General features: G+C 46.0%; 1 protein-coding gene across 7 annotated transcripts in view; it reads left to right on the top strand.

The window, feature by feature from the left end:
• Window positions 1–19,941, top strand: part of BCAS3 (breast carcinoma amplified sequence 3) — a 374,628-nt gene that overhangs the window by 348,680 nt on the left and 6,007 nt on the right. For 6 of the 7 annotated variants that reach the window (XR_774766.1, XM_010573787.1, XM_010573786.1 and 3 more), the window contains 2 exons: window positions 987–1,154; window positions 8,080–8,145. Coding sequence is in view for 6 of the 7 variants with exons in the window: in XM_010573787.1 (XP_010572089.1) it covers window positions 987–1,154; window positions 8,080–8,145 (234 nt within the window). In the remaining variant the exon portion in view is untranslated. The remainder of the gene's footprint in view (window positions 1–986; window positions 1,155–8,079; window positions 8,146–19,941) is intronic. The other variant, XM_010573788.1, reaches the window with a different exon arrangement.

Below are 19,941 nucleotides of genomic sequence, written 5' to 3'. Positions count from 1 at the left end.
TTCAGTTACCTAATAGTTGAGTAAATGGTATGTGCTTGAAGCAACAAAGCGTAACTGTAATCTTGTTCCAAGTGGGAATGATTTAAGTAAGCCTTCGCAGAAGACTTGCTGTATAATAAAGTAGAATAATTTTAATTTGTACTTTGAAGTGATCTTGAATTCAGAATCTAATCTTTGCATTCAGCAGAACATCACACCCTGTTGTGAATGAGGTAATAACTGCAAGTTAAGGAATTATTTTAAGTATCTCTTGTAGGTACGTGCGCTTTGTCACAATAGCCAGCATCTTCAGTAAAGCACTGGCGATGAAAGAGTCTCTGTTAGCTCACGTTTGACCTAAAATTTCACAGTGCGGGAACAGAGAAAATCCACAGATACCCCAGACTGAAAGAAGGGCTCGCTTTTTTCCTTCGGTAGACATACTTCAAACGCAAGGCAGAAAGCAAGCCGTCCTTTTCTCATCAGCCTACCACACAGTTGCTCCTTTCTGCTCAAGAGCAAGGAAGGGATTTTAGCTGAAATTTGTGCCTGTTGGCAAAGACAAAATGACTTAACTGTTTCCATTGTCTGAGATGAGAAGGGTGCTCAACAGCAGCCCAGTGAAAGACAAATCAACTTTAAAAATAATTTCTTGTTGTCTAACGTCTACTTAATAACGTATATACAGTTTTTCAACATTACGTGTCGTTTACATCAGCGTCATTATGCTGATTTCCTGACTCTCACTAGTGTGAAACCAGAGTTGGGTCTGTATTTTTAATTTAACCTTTTTGCTTACAGCTGCTTGGTCAAAGCCACTGTTCAGTACTTAGGGCTCTGCTTGCTCCTGCTGTGCTGTTAACACCAACAGTTTAACTAATGTGCTGAAATCAGCTTTTCAGGAACTCAAAATGCAAGGGCTTCTTTCTTTCCAGTGCAATAAATAATATGTATGGAAGTAGTTTGGTCCCAGGGTCTCCCAAACATCTCCCATTTGTTTGTTGAAGGTGCCTTCGACCGGAGCGTGACCTTGCTGGAGGTGTGTGGGAGCTGGCCCGAGAACTTCGGTCTCCGTCACATGTCCTCCATGGAGCACACTGAAGAGGGCCTTCGGGAGCGCCTGGCCGATGCGATGTGCGAATCTCCCAGCAGGGACATAGTGGGATCAGGAACAGGTACAAAGAAGAGGTGTGATCAGAGATCACGTACATCTCACCCAATGGTGATTTTTTTTTTTTTTTTTTAAGTTTTCCTTTTCTCTGTACACTGCCTCTCTGATTAATTAACTTTTACGGGGATCTCATTTCGTGTGAGAGAAGTCATTTATAGAAAGAAAATAGCGGTAGATCACATAAACATAGTCCCAGAAGCCTAAAGTAACTTGAAGAAAAATACCGGCACTTGAAGCTTCCTTACCGTATAGCTGCGACAAGGGCTCTCCTTCCTCCCCTGCCAACTCAGGAGCATCCGAGCCTCTGTGCAGATTGCTGCCCTTGCCCACCCTGCTCCAAACAATGTCATAATCACACACATCCTCATTTTGTGTCCTGAATAGAGCCACTGCAAAGCGCTGGTTCTGTAATCCAAATTAATCCATCTTCATCAGTGTCCATTATATTGATAAATTATATCATCTGTTTAAGTAAATGGAACGGCACGTCAGAGATTATGCTGCTCAGAAGGGGCCCAGTGGTAGGAGATGCTCAGAAACGTTAAAGCGCAGTTATTGCGGTTTTATTGTCTCCATTCATTTTGACTTGTTTTAAAAAAACGCCCTCTAGTAAAAGGACTAGGCCCATCTTTGATCCACGCACCATTTCTGTTGTGACCAGCAGCTAATAGGAACGGTGGCTTCTGACATCAGCTGCCAGCTCGCTTGTCACTCTCCTGGCAGCTTGCCTGGGAAGGAAAAAGAGGACAAGCTCTAGCAGAAATGTACAGAAACACCAACCTACAGACATCACAGGGAGGCCGTGCAGACCAGAAGCTGTCTCTTCCTTCTGCCGCTGCCCTCCTATATTGCTGAGGGCCTCGTGCTGCTCTGAGCTCTCCCTGCTCCTGGAGAAGGCTCAAAGACTCTCCCATCAGGGCTCGTCCCCTGCTTTGCTGGTGGGTTGCTGTTGAGCACATATTCCACGGCAGGTCACCAAACCGCTGCTCCCTCCCGCAGTCTGGAGGAGGAGGCTGCAAAGAAGCAGAATTTAAGCCCTTGCCTGTAGGTACAGATCCCAGTAACCAAGCCGCTGAATGGTACGGAAGAACCCTTCATAGCCCAACTTGTCACCTTTCAAACTGTCTTTCCTCTGGCTTCCGTCTTGAAAAAGATGGAGTCAAGGGATGGTTTAAGATTTGGTATTAACAGAAAGAGTTGGTTGAACACTAAGTACGGGTCTCAGTTACAGATCTGGTGCAAATTCTCACCAGCTTGTTGCCTCGGATGAGGCATTTAACGTGTCCGTGACTCCAGTGCTCCGTCACTGCAACGAGGATAGAGATGCCTCGCATTGCCGGTGTGGAGTTTAATCAGGTCATGTCTGTAAAGGGCTGTGAAGGTGAAAAAACAGGCTGTGAAAATAGACAAAGGTACATATTTCATCACTTATTGACCCATACTGTGATGTGAGTGAACTTCGGGATGGTATCCGCTTCCAATAACAGGTCAGCTCCCCTCAGGCTGTGTACATTAGGGGAGAAGTGAGGGGAATACCTGCTCTGAAAGCTGAAGCCATCTAGACATGCCAAATTAAGGTGACTGACTGCTCCAGACACTTGACTTTATATTATATTGTAAACCGAGAACAGTGTCAGAGAACAGAGGTCTGTATTTTCCTTCCATTTTCGCCAAACCCAGCCGATAGCAGCGAGTGCCAACTTCTTTGGCATAAGATGAGGCTCACAGTACTGCAGGTGTAAAGACAGAAAGCAACTGGTTATAGAGATGCCATCACTGAGCTAAAATTCATCCAAAGAGATTTCTCCCCGCTTTTACTCCAGACACATAAATCTTCATAACGAGGGTAAGATAGGTGCCATCTCAAAGCAGCAAATGTAAGCAGCAGTAGTGAGTAACATGAACATTGAGCCAACTCACCCCATCCCACTACCCTCCTCTCGCTGTCATTACGCTCTATGTTTTCCTGCCTGTTGTGGGATTCTCTCCACCACTAACATACTTTATTCTCAGGTTTTGGGCATGCGGTGACTCAGTGCAGCAGAGAAAACCTAGTGATAAGGCAGTGAACTCCCGTGCCCTTTCCACTTCCATCCCCTAACGGCTCTTGAGCTCTTCTTACCAGATGGCCATAAAAAGTTCTCTCCCGCTTAGATGATACCTGGAAAACTGCACTTGCCTAGGGAGCCGGCTAGCGCTCGCTACAACATGCGTGGCTGCACTCGCGGCAGGCTGCCAGCCAGCCATTTGTCAAGCTGTGGAGCACGGTAAAGTGCTAGCATCTGTCTGCTGGTTAATAAATGGGGAAAGATAAGTTTGGAGGTACATTAGCCTTGCTTCAAAGAAGAGGTGTCTTTGTTGGCTCGTAACGAGTAGGATAGTTTTCACTTCCCCCAAAACCGCTTACGTCTTAACAAACCTAGGCTGAACTGAATTATCTTGGAAAAACATGCAGTTTTCTTCCTTGGATTCTCTGCTGCCCACTCACCTCAATGAAATGATAGCAGAGAGTTCAGCAGAGAAGGACACCGTAAATTTGCTTGTTGGTGGTTGATTTATATATTGGTACTGGTTCCAAAGGCAGTGTTTATATTTCTGCGTTGGACTCAAAATTATGGAAGTTATAAACCTCCCTCTAATAATCCTAAAATGACTTACTGTAACTTATGCATGCCTTTATGTTATGCATGCCTTTAACCCCTGTTTGTGCTCCTTGGACTCTCTTCAGTCCTTAAATACATTTTGCAGAGATTTAACGAAACTTGCAAAGTCTTACTCGAACTGAAACATGAATTAATGAAAATGTCTAACTCTGAATGTGAAGATATGTGCATGTGCACTGCTCAGGTCCGCTGTGTGGACAAAGACAAAATGGGCAATAGGGTGGACACTGAGCCTTTATCAAGTGCTCAACTGGTCCTGACATGCACTTAATGGCAAGAGATAAATAGATTCTTTTAATGCCTTAACTGCTAGGACATAGCTGACACGTAGATTTATATAGTAATCAGGGCTGATATGCTGCAGTAGCGCAGAGGAAACGCGTGCTCGTGGTACACAGAGCACTTTGGGGAGTAGATATTCGCAGCGTCTTTGTTTCTTGCCTACCCCGCTGCATTGCAAAGCAGGGTTGGCAACGCCTCGCTGGTTCTACTGGCAGAGGCAGAAATGACCCAAAGGTTGGTTATACAGGAAACGTCAAATTGGAGGACGCAAAAACACGAAGAATAATCCAGCATTTGCAAGGAAGGGGAATTAGATGGCCTGATGGGTCTTTTCCACCTCTGACTCCGACTAGTTGCCAAGGGCTGTCAGACAGTGGATGGGAGAAGAACCAGGTCTGGAAAATGACCCCCCAAAAATCTACTTTCCTTGTGACCTAAATGATAACTCCAGTCATCCAGCTAGTTGACTTGATTGGGAAACCAGCTTTTCTCCTTGTTATCCAATTATCCAGACGACCCATGTCTATCTTAAGTGGAGTCTGCTGTACATAAGCTGTCAGCCGAGATACACATTTAATTCCAAAGAAGGCGTAAATTGGCAAAGATGCAAAAAGATGGTTTTGCTGTTTCAGTTTCTGTCAAACTCTCACCGAAAAAAAAGGTCTACTCACAAAATGTTAGTGGTCAGTGACCTCTTTTGCTTGCAAAGCTTTGTTTTCAAGCAGCTGCAATATTTACATTTGCAATATAGTTTCTGAGTATGTGCTGGAGCTTCACATTGCATTTTAAAAAAAAAAAAAAAAAAAAAAAAAAGAAAAAGAAAAGCTAGTATTGTGATTTATGAAACTGTGCTTCCAGGAGACAAATATCTCTGACAATATTCCACTCAAACTGGACATGCAGAAATTGCCAGGCCAGGCAAGAAATCTTTCCCTCCCAAAATGATACTGTAATCAGTAAATCCTCTGATTTATGTATTCCTTCAACAAGTACATTTCTTAAGCTTTCAAATGCATTTTGGTCATTTCTAGGCATAATATTGAAAATTAGGCTATAAGAGGGAACCAGCCTGAGCGACAGGATGGTTTCTGAATTTCATCTGTGGAAGATGATTTCTGTGGCTACCCTGTTTCTGTGCCGTGGGACTTAAGTGTGCTGAAGCCCAGGAGACAGATTCCCCTTGCGCTCTCTGCCCGTTCCCTCTGGGCTGAGGACGGCATCTGCAGCCGTGATGCTAATGTGGGTTCTTCCTGCAGAGGTACAGCACGGTCTGCGTACATCCCAGGAACCCAAATTCATTAACATCCACTTAAGATGCAGGCTGGCCTGAAGGAAAACCAGTGGATCTGTCAGTCAGTCCCAGAAAGGAGTTTCTAACTCCAGGACAGCAGCAGTGAGCGTGGAACGGTGCGGCTCCGCATCTGCAGCGCCAGGAGGAAAGGTATTCTCAACCCTGGGGCGTTCGTCCCAGCTTCTCCTCCCTCCTTTCACCTGGGTGAAAGGTTTAGCTTGATGTTAAATCTAGGCACAGCTTCAGGCTCGACTTTTCACGTGATTTACCAAATCAAAACCCGTTTTCTACCTTTTCTTGGGTTTATGACTATAAAGCACAGAGCACAGTGACAGAAGGGTAGATTTATTCTGTAGGAGACTTAACACAACAGACAGGTTTCCAAGGGAGAATTGTCAATATATAAAATAAGTAAGTATACATCACTGCTCAGGTTATTTTGTCAGGATAGGCAATACTGCAAACTTCCTTTCATGATAACTGTGCTGGTGCCACTGTCAGAGCCCTGGTTTTTCTGCCAGAAAGAGCTACTGGAGTCTGGGCAGCTGTGGGGATACGGGATGGAACTTACTGTGTTTGCAGTGTGCGATTCCAGTCCGTGCCCGTCTGCTGCGTCTTCTCTGTTATGATTTGTTTAGCTGCCTGAATGTTGCGCTTATATTCATATCTAATTTATTTTGACAAAGCATACCCAAATCCACATTGCTGCAGCGTTGTGCAAGTGGTGGAACTGGTCTGTGGACATACAAGAGTAGAATTGCTTTTTGTGGGCATGTATCCTGTTTTTTTAAATTCATCATGAAATCCAGTACCCTATGATGGCTCAGTTTACGCTGCCATTTATGGAGCAAAATAACTTTTTTCTTTATCAATCCTTTCTCAGAAATACATATGAACTTGCAGTAAGAGCCTATATTAAAAACTGTAGAGCACTCCCCAAATTTTGCTTCTCAGAACCAGAGCTATAGGTCTGAACAGGGAAGGATGCGAGTATGGGACCATCATGGTCAATACAGCCTGCAAGGTTTGAAGAACTTAAAGCAAGGTGTTTAAAGCCCATTATAAAGTTTCAGTTAAAAAAAAAAAAAAGAGGTATAGCTCATTTTCTTCCAAAACTCCAAGTCTGTCAGCTACCACCTGTGGAAAGCCAGTGGCACAGGGGTGAGGTACAAACACCGCAGAGCGCCCTGCGCCTGGCCCTCGGAAGAAACCGTCTGGATTCCTTCCAAATTTCATGAACAAACTCATAATGCGATGAAGGAAGCTCATATGTTGAAGCAAACTCTTTAACCTGATTAATGGGATGTAAGTAAGTGGAGCTAATTAGACGTGCTATTAGAGAATAGCCCGTACGAAACCCAGGATCGGTGCTCAGGGCAACTGGGATCCTGGTGCCCAGCTGAAGCTGTGCGGTTATACCAGCCTGAGCCTAACTCGGGTCTTGACACCTTTGAGCTTTGCAGGGGGATGTTTTTGAAATCTATATGTAAAATTTGCGGTTTGGAGAAGTGAAATCACACGCTTTCTGTGAGCCGCTGTCCTCTGATCCTGTGCAAGGAGCATCCTTCCTGGTTTTTTTCCAAAAGAGAAAATGTCTGTGGTCACAAGCTGTGTTCAGAAACGAGCAGCCACCTGGGCATAGATGTACGTGTACATTTAGTTTCAGGAATAGGATTAGCCCTGTATAAAGTCAGAGCTTCGATCAGTACCTTTCCATCTCTTCCTCCCTCCCTTCTTTCTTTCTTTCCTTCCTTCCTCTTCCTTTTAATTTTTCCAAAACAATTTTTCCCTTCCCTCTCCTCAGTTGGTCTTAATCCTAACTTGGACATGGGATGTGGGAACGCAAGAACACAGGACAATTGATTTTCCCTCCAAAGAGCATCTCTGCAAAGAGATTTCTGCACAGGTTCAATGCAAAAGCAGCTTGGGCAGCAAACACACTGGCGTATCAAATAACATTGATGCTAAAAGCAGCCTTTGAACTTTCAGAATATTCATCCCAGGGTCAGAGATAAAGTTACCCTCTCAAATAAGTCTAAGAGCTCAATCCAGTTCTTCCTACAAAAGGTTTCTTTGGATGAGCCTCGTTTAAAAGAAGGGAAAACTCGGGGCTCTTTAGGAGCCACCATATTTGAAGTGCTGGCTAGGAGCAGCATTTGCATTGCACACATTTTGACACGGTTTTATTAGTTATTTCTCATGTGCAACATGCAACAACGGGGCAGCTGCCCCGTGCAGGACATCAAGCGCTTCAGCGTGGGCTTCTCGCTCTCTCCCGCCCGAGCCACGGTCCCCGGAGCAGCCCGGTCCCGCAGCCCTGCCAGGGCCAACAAGGGCATTTTTCACTTCACCACCATTTCCCAGGTTTCCAGATCTGCCTTGCCACCAGCCGCGGGAGTTTTTAGTGGAATTTCTTCTAGGTCATACATTATTTAAGGGGGCGGGGGGAATGAATGCTGATACCACAAATGTTTCTGGTGTGAATTTAAGTTCATTGCTCTTTGTAGAAAAAGTCTGCTGATGTTTCTAAAGGGAGCGCTGATACCACGAGACAGCTCTGACTTTCTGCCATTTGATAACAAGTTGATCAACTGCATTTACTTATTATCAATTGTGGTGTGGGGAGATTCCTTTTCTTTTTTCTTTTTCCTAAATCAAGGCGTTTTTTAAGAAATATTTTATTTTTGATACAGACACAGCCGGTGAAGTAGCAGTAAAAAACATCACCACAAAGAGGCACATGGCTTTGAAATGTTTTGGTATGTAACATAACTGTATTGTTATCAGGTCTTAACTTTTGCACAAAGAATATTTCTCCCTGTTCTAAAAGCAAACCCTCTGTCAGCTTTCAAAGGGCTACGTACATAACGTGGTCATAGGGGAACAAAACAAAAAATATCTAAGTGTCTCAAATCATTTCACAAATAACATTGTTCTATTTCTCTCCTTAAACGAACAAGAGTTTCTTTGATTCTTTTTTTTTAAGTCAAATTTAGGATTCTGCTGTTCAGAGCAGAGAGGTCACAAGGCCCTAATGTATTTAGCATTGACTGCCCTCTCTTGTAGTGCGTCTATTAGTCAGTAATTTGATTTGTACCTATTCATTTGCAGTCCCTGCAGGAGCTCTGAGCTGGCCCCAAGTATAATTGGTGCTGTCTCTATTTTTACATCATTAGATTAGCCCCGACTCCTGGCCACTTGTTGTCTGCGCTTGTCTGTCCATTTATACAACCTAATGTAACACAAAATTCATTACTGATCACATTACTTTCAACTCTGAAGCCAGCTTTGTGATAAACATTTTGTTAACCCTTTCTTGCCAGCACACAGACCTGGGGGATAAATGCACTCTTCCTTTGCAGAAAAATCAATATCATAATAAAACAAAGTGCAGTCACATTTCTAGATTTGTCATTCCTCCTGGAGAAAGAAATGGGCAGAAACATAGATGACTAAATGATGTCTGCATCCAGGCATCTCACGCTGGTGTATATGAAATGAGCTCAGCGGTGTCCTTTCTACTAGAATATAAAGAAGTGACACGAGATAGGGCCAGCACTCAATTTAAAACTTAATTTCTTACTCATTGTTCTGCAAGTGTTTTAGCTCTTCTGTGCAGACTGTAATCGGGTTACGACATTATTGGAACTGGACATTTTTCTTCCAGTGCTTTGTCTCAAAGTAGTTAACAGAGAAACAATTCCCTTTCTCCTTAGAGATTTGTTATTGCATTGGGTTTTGTTTTGGTTTGCTTTGGTTTGTGGTTTTTCCTCCTAATGATTAAGCAAATTAATTTTCCTACTGTAATACTCCAGTATTTCACAGGAAAATGTAAAGCTCCGTTCTGTCTAGCTTGGCTTTGCTCACATTTGACTGTTTCACTGAGTACCTCCTAAAGCATTAAGCTTTTTGCATCACTGAGGCTTCTGCTATTGATTTCAAGGGGAACAAGAGGAAAGCCACGGTAGGTATTCGTTTAAGCCTGATTCTGTAAAGGGCTGAGCATCCTTACAGCTCTCTTTGCAGCATCATGCCTGTGAGGTGATGCTTGCTATTCAGAGAAATATATTTTAGTGCTCACAAAAGCTGCTGATTTTTAGCAGTTTTCTGAATTCATTTTCTCTTTGTGCAGCTTGGCTTGGAAATCAGTTATTTTGGGTTTTCTAAATATTTAGAAACATTTCTCAGTGTTTATTAAATCTTCCCTTTAAAAGTCCAAGTTCTGAAGCCTGCCCCACACTGAGTGGTCCACACTGAGCAGGGTGCAGGAGACTAGGAACAGGATTTTTCCGTCTCTAGTTTCTGTAATTACCCTGTTATTCCTTTTAGGAGTCTTTGCATGGTATTTTTATGTAGGATAGGACTTTCAGCAAGCATATCTCTCTTACTAAGTTTAAGAGCCCTCGTCTCCCAGCATTTGAACCAGGACTGGTATTTTTACAGCTGTTTTGTGAGCCAAAACTTGTTGCAGCTGCTGAGGTGGTGGCAGAATAAAGACAAGACAGTTCCTCTCCCTCCTCCCAAGCCCAGCAGCCCCAGAGAGCCTTTCGGTATTTTGCTGATCTTTCACAGGAGTGATTTTAGGCGCGTGCAGCGTTGCCCGGCGCTTGCTCCTAAAGCCTGGCTTGGGTGGGGAAAGGCAGGAATCTCTCTGCTGCCGCCTTTGTGCCCCTCTCTGCTGCAGCTTTGCCGTCTGAGCCCCGGGGAGGCCAGCGTGCCCTGAAATCCCCATTACAGCCTTACGGGACTCCTGTGACCCTCCCGTTAAGGATGAGCCGCAGCTCGGGTCGCGGCGCAGGGCATGCCGTGTGCTCGGTGGCGGAGGGCGTGCGGCTATCCCGCTCCCACCCTGGGGTCCTGCTGTCGGGGATTGCTGGGCCGACGCTGCTCCCATTTCTGCTTGCTGCAGATCTGCTGCACCTCTGGCGTTAACTCTTTGGGAGTTTGAGCCTTTCCTTGTCTTAAAATGACGTGCAGCTGATTTGCTGGCTCCCCTTCCTGCCTGTGCAGAGCATTAAGGTTGCGCTGATGCTGAGAGCATCTCCCGTTCCCTGGATTGTGAAAGGCCGATGGCCCGAGTCATTGCAGAGCTCTCATAAACTATGCATTGCCCTCACCAGGGAGGAGCCTGTAGAATGGAAACCCATTTTTGCAATAAATTGTTAAGTAGTCGAACTATTAAATGAACGCTTCTTATTAGAGAGGTACAACGAAGTATGAGTCGCCAAACAGCAAAATACACGTTAACATGGCGAAACCCCCAGCAATAAATGGAAGGTCAAAAGCTAGAACAATTAAAACGTTAGAGTGTGAGCCAACCCTCTGGCCCTGCAGCTTTCCCTCCTTTCAGCCGCAGAGGCCTCTCTTCCACCGCAGGATCTGCTCCTCGTGCTTCGGTATCAGGAGGCACGAGTCCTTCGATGGACTCCCAAAGTGCCACCTCCGAGGGATTTCTCCCACCCCTTCGGATGCCTATCATTTCCTATCGTCGTACTGTAGTCTGCAGCCCTGCCATCACCTCTCATCACCCCTGCACATTTCTCTAACGGAGTATCAGACAAATAGTAGCCTGATTTTTCCGATAATCTAGCCTCGCTATCCATGGTGGAGTCTAAGAGTATCAGGGCGTGGGGCCGTATCCTTGCTTAACAGTGATGTTGTTCACTATCTGATGCTCATAGTGCGTCTAGCGGAGATGGTCAGGCAGAAAGCGGGAGAGAGGGCAAGGGGAGAAGGAGGAAAAAACCCAAAGGGGATTTTGGCTGGGGAGGATCAATGGGGCGGGAGACTCCCTGGACTGTGTCCCGTGGGACCAGGTCTGGTGGCTGTCCCAGGAGGAAGAGTGTTGTGGGCAGGTCCCCAGCAATGCTGGGAACGGTTAGTTCTCCTTGAGGTATATATCGTAATTTGTGGTATGAAAAGGTTAGCTTTCCTTCCATTCCTAGCCTGCTGTCTCCCCACCATGGATAATACATAAAACAGTAGACTTTTATTCATTAACATTTATGGGAAAATGTTAATATTAAACTGTAAGTGAAAAGCCCTATCTTACTGAATTCTTCTGCTGTGTTATTGGGAGCCTAATTACATTTTGCATTTAAATAAAAACCAGATGACGTTCAGGACAGTCAGGCAAGCATTCTGTAAGTGAGAATTTATCTTGCGATCTGGGTAAACAATGTCTCATCATTTAACAGTTATTATAAATAATGGGTTTTTAAGCACTTTGCTGGGAGTTCATATTGGCTCCACACGGGTTGCACTAAGGGAGAGAGAATTTCAGTGACATCTTCCAGGCATCCGGTGAGGAGGAATCATATCCTGAGCTCACTTCTCAAGCTGCAGCAGTTTTCCTCCTCCTCTGTTTATTATTGCTCAATATTGTGTGCACAGTCGGCTGACAAAAAAGCTAAGAGTAAGAAAAATGAATCGATTGGAAGCATTTTGCAAGCAGAGAAGCCATCTATGCTGCTGCCCCAGCAGAAGTGGAAGGTGTTCAGCACCCCTGCAGAGGTTCATGCAAGTGTTGAAATGTCCAAAGACGTATTCTTTCTGGGAAAATGGTGCTGTTGTGAAAGTTCTGTGTTCACAGAGAATGAAAAAGATGTTGAGGCAAAACGTAAAGACAAAAAGATAATGGACCGGCTGCTTTTTTTCCATGTTTCTGCTGGTGCCCTCTTAAATTACATCACCAGTAATTACATGCTTGGTAATGCACGAGCTAATTTAGACAAAGGGTAAAACTTCTAAAAAACGTAAATAGCTTTTTCCCCACTTCTGTTGTTTATGTTCTGCGTTTCATTCCTGTCGCTTCAGACAAGGCGGCGGTGCTTTTGTTGCTAGCTGGCTTTTAGTCTTTGCTCCGTGTTCCTCAGACATAGCAAGAGCCTCCGAGATTTCTCCAGGCAGCTTCTGCACAGTCTGTCCCGTGTCCCGGGGAGGAAGGAATTAGTTTTCCATGCAGACAGAAATAAGCAGTAACGGGATGAATTTTTTAAGCAAGCATTCACTGTTGTGAAGAGATACTGAATTTGGGAAGGCCTGATGCTGGCTGGTAGCGTGTCACCTCCTGACACGCCAGGAAGCCCCCACCCTGTAAAATGGCTGTTCCAGGACATAAACTGTTTACTGCCTTTTTCTAGGCGAGGCATTTTATCCCATTTTCCAAGAAGACCCCCGCAGCTAAAATACCATCCTTTTTTATTTATTTATTTTTGGTATTTGTTTGTTATTTCTTTGGTCAGTGACTTTCTCAGTATCTGCCCAACACACGAACTCTGTGTTTACATCAAAAGCTGATGGGGTTGTGAAAGACAAAGGGTTAGTATCGTTTCTCTGGCTGTTTCCAAAGAAGTTTTTCTGGGAAGGCTGCAGGCAGGAAGGTGCCAGCAGGGTCAGCAGCCAGGACCTGCCCCGTTCCCTCCGCTCCGGCTCGGTGGCACGGCATGGGAGCAAGGAGCCACGGGCAGCTGGGGATGGCGAGCACATGCAGAACCCTGGTCGAGGTGAACGGGATGGAAATGGTGGCTGTTCCCTAACCACAGACGGGTGGCACCATGCTGGGGGACCCAGAAGCAGTGCCACGGAGCGTGCTGCAGAGGGATGCTCGGACGCGTCGCTGTGCTGGATTTCTCCTAAGGCAGAGCACGGCATTCCCACGGACGGCATCTCCCATCTATTCCTACGTGCCCCGCTGAGCAGCTGTTCCCATCGGGCACTGGCTGAGGCCAGGTTGTCAGGTGGAAATGACGTTCGGAGGTGTTAATCGAAAGACAAATTAACCTAGCAGCCTTCCTCATCTGCAGCCACAGAGGCAGCAGTGGGCAGATGAACTGTACAGGGACAGATCCCTAACCTGAAATCTGGGCGTGCTTTTTTGCCTTTACTCAGGGCTGCTTTTATCTGCACCCTTTAAAGAAAAAATCTTTAGATTATATCGTGCCAGGATTGTGTTGTCTCTTTGGTTTCTCTTTTGGAAACGCAGCTGGTCACCCATCAAAATGTGAGTGAAAAGTCTGCAAAAGAGCACGGCGTGAAGAGCAGGTAGCTGTATTAACTTCACTGCCAGATGCCCAAGTACAAGGCAGAATCTGCACAGCTTGAGATGATTTAAATTGCCTTTTATGTGGGATGTGGCCAGGGGAATGCCTTGGTTTGCCATTAGGTCTTTTATATTTCACACAAGAGTTATCCACCACGCACAGGCTGCAGCTCATTCACACGTTGACAGTGCTTGTAAGAGTGTAACTAAAAAGGCAAAGTATATTAGAATCAATACTTGGAAGAATTTTTAAAATAGGACTTTTAAAAAGTGAAAACGTCCAGTTGGCTTTTTTCAGCTGCCTTCTGGTTTCACGAGAACAAATGCAAACTGCTGTGTTGAACAACTCCATTAACAAAGGGCCAAATTAAGCTTTGGATGTCATTTTTATCAAGGCTCTTTCATATTTATTTCTAACATCAGAATTTGGAGCTATATAAATAAGACAGAGTGTATTAAGAGCCTCAAGCAATCCTGCAAGAGAGCAAGCCCACGAGGTTGGCCTGTTGTTTTTCCAGGCTCGCTTAATACTCAATCTAGGTAGAGACGTGATTTTAAGAGTACTACTGCAAGCTTTGAGTGCTTCGTAAAATTAGGTCTGTACTTAGAAAATTGGTCTGCTTGAAGCAGCGATGTCAACATAATCTTTAAAATAATTGACTAAATAGACCAAATAAGTTGCGTTTGGAAATAGGATTATTTGGATGGGTTTGGAGTTTCTCAGTGACGCTAAAACTAGCACCAGGGAAATGAAAGGAGGAGACCTCTGCTCCTTAGATCTCCACCTGAGTTTTTCCGACTCGAGAGCCTTGAACCATTTAGATGAGCAGACAAAGCTGAGTCCGCGGTGACATCATTTCGTGAGCTTCAACGAAACTCTTCTGATTTGGACCAGCTGAGCATCTGCTCCCCCCAAACTTTTAACTTCTCTTTTGAATCAAACCCAAATTCCAGTCCAGTCTAGCTTCCTCCTCAGCATCAATCTGCACCGGGGAGACAGCCCAGAGCCTCTCAGTAGCTTTCCTCACTGGCCCGAAAGGCCACTTTGTGTCAGAAGTGCTAGAAGTTGTGCCAGAATTACTTCGCTTTGTAATATTATACGTCTAAAATGAACTCGGCAATACGTTTGTGTCAGAAGCACATAATGCACATATGCGAGATGCACACGGAGGCACACTCTGAGCACAGAAGTTGTCCTCCTCCAGGGCTGCCTTGTCTTCCTAACTGAGGGTTATTAAGGAGGCCCAATAACCGAGGTAGCATCACAAGAGGGGAAAAAAAATAGGTCTTAGACGTGAAAGAAACCGCTGAAGTTTGGAGGGTCAGGTGCGTCTGAAATCCCCCATTGAGCCTATTGGCGAGGGGCTGCCCGGACCCCGAGTTAATCACCGCGTTTGTGGGTTTGACCTTCAGGCAGCTTTGCCTTACGCAGCTTTTTTGCTGGGACCGTTTGGCCGAGCCCGGGAGAGGAGAAGGGACCCCCAGCACTCCCCCAGTGCTCCCAGTTGTCACGCTGCCATGCAGTGGCTTTGCTACAGCCACCTTTGAGACAGGTCCCCCCTGCCCCGAGATCTCGAGTGGCTCCGGCTCCAGTGGGAAGGGGGATGCTTAGATCCATGCGGTGGGTCCAGGTCCCCTCTGGGTAAAAGCGTGGTGGTTTCAGGGATAGGAGCGTCTACCTCCGAAACTTCCGAGCGAGATCCAAAGAGTCCGGAGGGTGTAGCAGGACACAGAGCTGGTAGGTGTCATGAACGTGCAGATTACGCTGAATTTGTATTTTCCTTTGTGGAGTCGGAGGCTGACAGAGGGGTCACTGTTGAGCAATCAGAGGCACTCCCATCACCCTGGGAATGAGAGACCAAACCCAGGAATTTTAATACAGTGTTTTCTCTGCAAATGCTTTTGGTGTGATATACACAGATGTGCTGCTTGCGTAACTGAAGATGCAAGATAACTCTGCCTAAATACGTTACAAAACTTGTATACGCTCTGGCTTGCATAGGAAAGCTTATATTATATATAAGGTACATTATAGGAATTTATAGGAGCAACATGCTGAAACTTATAAGATGGAGTAGGAGAGAATTCCTTTAAACCCAAACAACCGTGTCTGCATATTCATTTTAGAAACTCTTCTGGAAATCTTGCACAAGGAGTCATAGGCTTCCATGATGTGGATGGGCTACAGAAATTGTTTTCTATAAGCATTTGACTGTTGTAGCTTTTGAAATTTCACATACTGACTAAAATCAGCAACTCATCCTTCTGAAGTGCCATTTATGTAGGAAAACATCCTAAGCCTCTTTACAAAAATATACAGCTCTAGGAAACTTGAGATTATTTTTTAAAAGTACTGGAGTCATTGTGAAAGTGCCTATCGTGAAGAATATTCTCCCTCTGAATGCTAGTCCTTTATCTAGTGCACTTTTAACCTTCCATAAAATGCTCGGAGTCAAGTCTGGCAAGATGCCAAAGTCTTGGAGTCTTGGGTCTCCTACTCCATGGACTCGAGTCATATGGAGCTTTTGGGGGTTCTCTTTTTAAAGAAAAAAAAAGGCGCTTGCTTTTTTTTTTTTTTTTTTTGGTAGACAAAATTCTTTAGAAGTTCATGCATGAAAATGTTTTGTCCGTATCTCAGCGATCTCTTCGTGCCTGAAGTAAACCCAGGCATTTATGTAAGTTCAGATGTCCTCCCCATTTCATAAGTGTTAGTCGTTTGGCATCTTCGCATTTAAATCAGGCACTAGAAATGAAATTTGCAGTCTCGGAGGGGCTCTGATGTTCAGAAGGCTCAGTCTTCATTCCCCTGGTTATCTCCTGCCTCCTGTACCTCCTCATCTCCTTGCTAGATCCAGCCACCTTTTTTCCAACATGCCAGGTTTCATCTCCAAGTGCATGGCATTAACGAACTCTGTGTGGATTCAGCATTAGAGTTATTGTAAGGTAGTTTGACAGTAACTAATATTTTACATAGGCCACTGAATTCTGATTCCAGAGAAGTTGTTCGGGCAGCGTTTGCTTTGCAAATTTAACGTAGATGCTTTTGTGGTGTCTCAATGTCTTTCAGGTTGCAGCAGGATGAAATGGTTTTAATGTGGGAATTGATTTTCAGTGTTCCAATGCCGTAGTGTTACATTTCTTCTTTTGAATGGAGTTTAAAATCTCTTTTCTCAAACTGCTGGTTTAAAAAAAGGGAAGAGAAACGTTCCTTAGGAGCAGGTCCATCACAGCCACCCAAAGCATCGCAGAAAACCAGTCCCCGCAGCTGCCTGCGCTGGTTGCCGGAGCGCGGGGGGAACTGGGGAACTGGCACGGGTTAATGGCTTCTGCAGGAGCAGGGCGTGGGGCAGAGAGCAGGTTTAATTGACTTTTAAACATTATCATAATCGTACGAACTTGTAAACATTATAGTGATATATAAAGCTGGAACCGACTTTCTGTCTGCGCTCCCTTTGGAAAGGAGCAATGGACAAACACATTTGCCCAGAAATTTCTTTTCGGCCATCTTAAATTAAAAGGAGCTTGGAAAATTAAGACCTTTCATAAGTACTCAGTGCTTTCGTTTCACTACCATTCAATATTAAGGACTTTTCCTTCTCCGAATACCCAAAAGCGCAGGTTTCCCCCGGGGGTGCGGTGCCCCCTCTGCCCTCGCCGCCGGCGGGTCCCTGCGCGGGGCCGCGGCAGCCAGCGGGGCTGGAGCCAGCTCCGCGGGTCCTCGCCTCGGAGCGGCCGCCGAGGGTGGTGGAGATGGTTTATAATTAGAGCTTCCTCGTTAGCATAATTGCATTTTGTCAAAAAAAAAAAAAAAAAAAGGGAATACCCAAGAAAAACCTACAACTGCAGTAGCGGTAATGCAATTTCTAAGCCTTTGTGTTAGGGGCGGTATTTCTGCATCCCGGTTCAGTTTAGGACTTCGCATCAGCTTTTGAGCCCTTTTCTGCCTTGGGCTGCGCCATCCGCGTCCCAGACATCGGCACCAGCTCCCGTGGGGACCGGTTATGATATTTGTAGTAAATGTTCCTGCAGAAGTAGAGCCAAAAGCATCCAGCTGAGTTTGGGATGTTGTCTAAATACCGAAAGACGGAGAGCTTACGTGTGAAAGTGCGTGTCGGCGTACAGGGGAGCGGAAACGGCGCGTCGGGGGCCGGCGTGAGCTCCTCCGGGGAGCACGTCCCGCTCCCTTTGGCAGCAATCAGTAAAATAAAAATGTTTAACTAATCCATTCACTGGGGAGCATCGTGTAAATTACAAACAGTTTAAGAGATCCTCAAGACTTCCATTGTGTTAATACAAATTGCCTTTTAGTGTTCGCTTTATATGGGATCCTTTTGAATGAGAATCCAGATGGCAGAAGCTACATAATTATTATTCATTACAGTTAATAAGTAACACTCAGAAGCCCCAGTCAGCTCCGCAAGTCCCCCGTGATAGGCATTGTGCAAATGTAAGGGCAAAAAAAAAGTAGTCCTTGCCGCAGAATATTTTAGGATTTCGGTTAAAGACAAGAAGGTACGAAGGGCCCTTACGTTCGCCTGCCCAGGGGCACAGACCCGGCTGTCATTTTGAGAGCCCTGTCTGCAGGGAGTCTTCTCACTTATCCTCCGAACAAAGGAAATTATCTTTGATTTTAAAATGAAGCTCTAATTTGGGCCTTTTAGCTGTTCATTCAAAAACCGCTGGTGGCCGGGGAGAGGTGGTTTTAGTAAGCAGCACCTTGTTTCTCTTCCCCACCGCTGGAAGGTGCCCGTCTTGCATCCTAATTTCGGGGAGGGGGCCGAGTGTGTTCCTGCGCTCGCAGCCCCCTTGGCACACGGCAGAGCCCCAAAAATTCCCCGAAACAATTGCCGTGAATGACAGAAATGGAATCGAGGAGATTCGAGCCCCGCTGGCCATTACCCTGCTTCCTGCATTCCTACTTGTTAATTGTCTAATTCCTAACGAGTCTTCAGGCGTCTGATGGACTTTCTGATGCGTGCTCACTCCGACGCGTCCTTGCCTCCCCTCCCCGGCCTCATCCCTCAGCAGAGACCTTGTTCCTTTAAAAATGCCATCCTTAAAAATCAGAAATACTCAGCCCAGCAAAAGGAAAAGGGAACTTGACATTAGTTGAGCTTGAAAGGCTTGGTGCTGTGAAAAGTGACTGACGTGTGAAAAGAGGCTACAATTAGTTCTTTCCCCGAGCACTCTCCCATTCAGTCCAGGGTCACTCCTTCAGCGAGCTGCAGCTTTGAGGGTAATGCGTTGTGACAGTTTGAGATGATGAAGAATAATTCTTGTATTCAGAGTTGCTGCCGCTTCCCCGCTGCCCTGACACATCAGGCTGCTGTCATTGTATCATTTATCCCGGCTGCGGCTCCGCCGGGCTGTGCAGGAGCCTGGGCAGCCCTCGGTAGGTAAGAGGAAAGGGTCAGCTCTTCCAGCAAATGATTTTGGAGGATATTTTGAAACTGTGCTTAACAGGGGAAAGCAAACCGAGAGAAAGGAAAAACCATTAGAAGAAATAATGCACTGGAGATGAGTTTTTTGAGTAGACATAAAGGAGATACCACGGCTTCAAGTGGACCACTACAGAGAGAGCACAAATAAGAAAGGCAGCATAATTTATGAGTGTTCCGGGCAAAAGAGGGCTATATAGATTTTCTTCAGGCATTGGATTAATGTGCCCTGTAAAATGGTTTCACATTTAAGCTTGGCAGGGCTTTGTACCTTTCTAGATTGGATGGGGTCCTTCGACAGTTCCTGGAGCTTTCTGGAATTGAGGGTGCAGCCACCTCGCTGGCCGGGGGCTGGCACCGCTCCCCAGACCCCAGGACCACGGGCTGTCCCCAGAGCAGCTCTTCCTCCTCTTCCTCCTCCTCCTCCTCCTCCTCTCCACCTCGGCAGCCAGCTCAGGGAGAGCGAAGCGGCTTGGGCGGCAGAACAAGGGACAGGACCGTCGGGCCGCAGCGTGGCCGTCGGGAATACCAGCAGAAAGAAACGTTTTGCGGGAGGTTTCATTTTCAATTTCTCAGGCAACAGCATACGCGCCGCAGGAAGGCTGCGCTGGTGCCAGTCTGCGGGCGGCCCCGCTGGAAGTAATGCCAAAGCAGGGAGCAGCCGGTATTCGCTTTGCGACACCTTTAACACCCCGTTGTTCTCCAAGCAGCGTCGGTGTTTCCGCAGCCTCCGAGAGTGCCGGACGCTGCAGGGCCATGGGAAGGGGGTGGCTGCCCCCCCGGGCGGGCTGGGGACCCACCGTCCCACCTTCACCTTCCTCCCTGCACCAGCAGCCGCGAGGATTTTTACTGCTGCTGCCTTCACCGTGGCGGAAAGCACGTGTGCCCTGAAAATCCCTGTTATTCAGGGACCCTGGGTGATGCCAGCGGTGCCCATTACTGTTACCATCAAAAGCGCAGGCAGGGCTGTTCCCAGCTCCCCTGAAGTGACTTTCTCCTCATGGCTTCAGCAGATGTTCCTGCTCCTTCGTCTTTTTTCCCCGTCTTTTTTTTTTTTTTTTTTTTTTTGGTTTTTT

This window comes from Haliaeetus leucocephalus, unplaced genomic scaffold (assembly GCF_000737465.1).
Source record: "Haliaeetus leucocephalus isolate CR32 unplaced genomic scaffold, Haliaeetus_leucocephalus-4.0 Scaffold395, whole genome shotgun sequence".
NCBI lineage: Eukaryota > Metazoa > Chordata > Aves > Accipitriformes > Accipitridae > Haliaeetus > Haliaeetus leucocephalus.
This window is presented reverse-complemented; position numbering and strand designations above follow the sequence as displayed.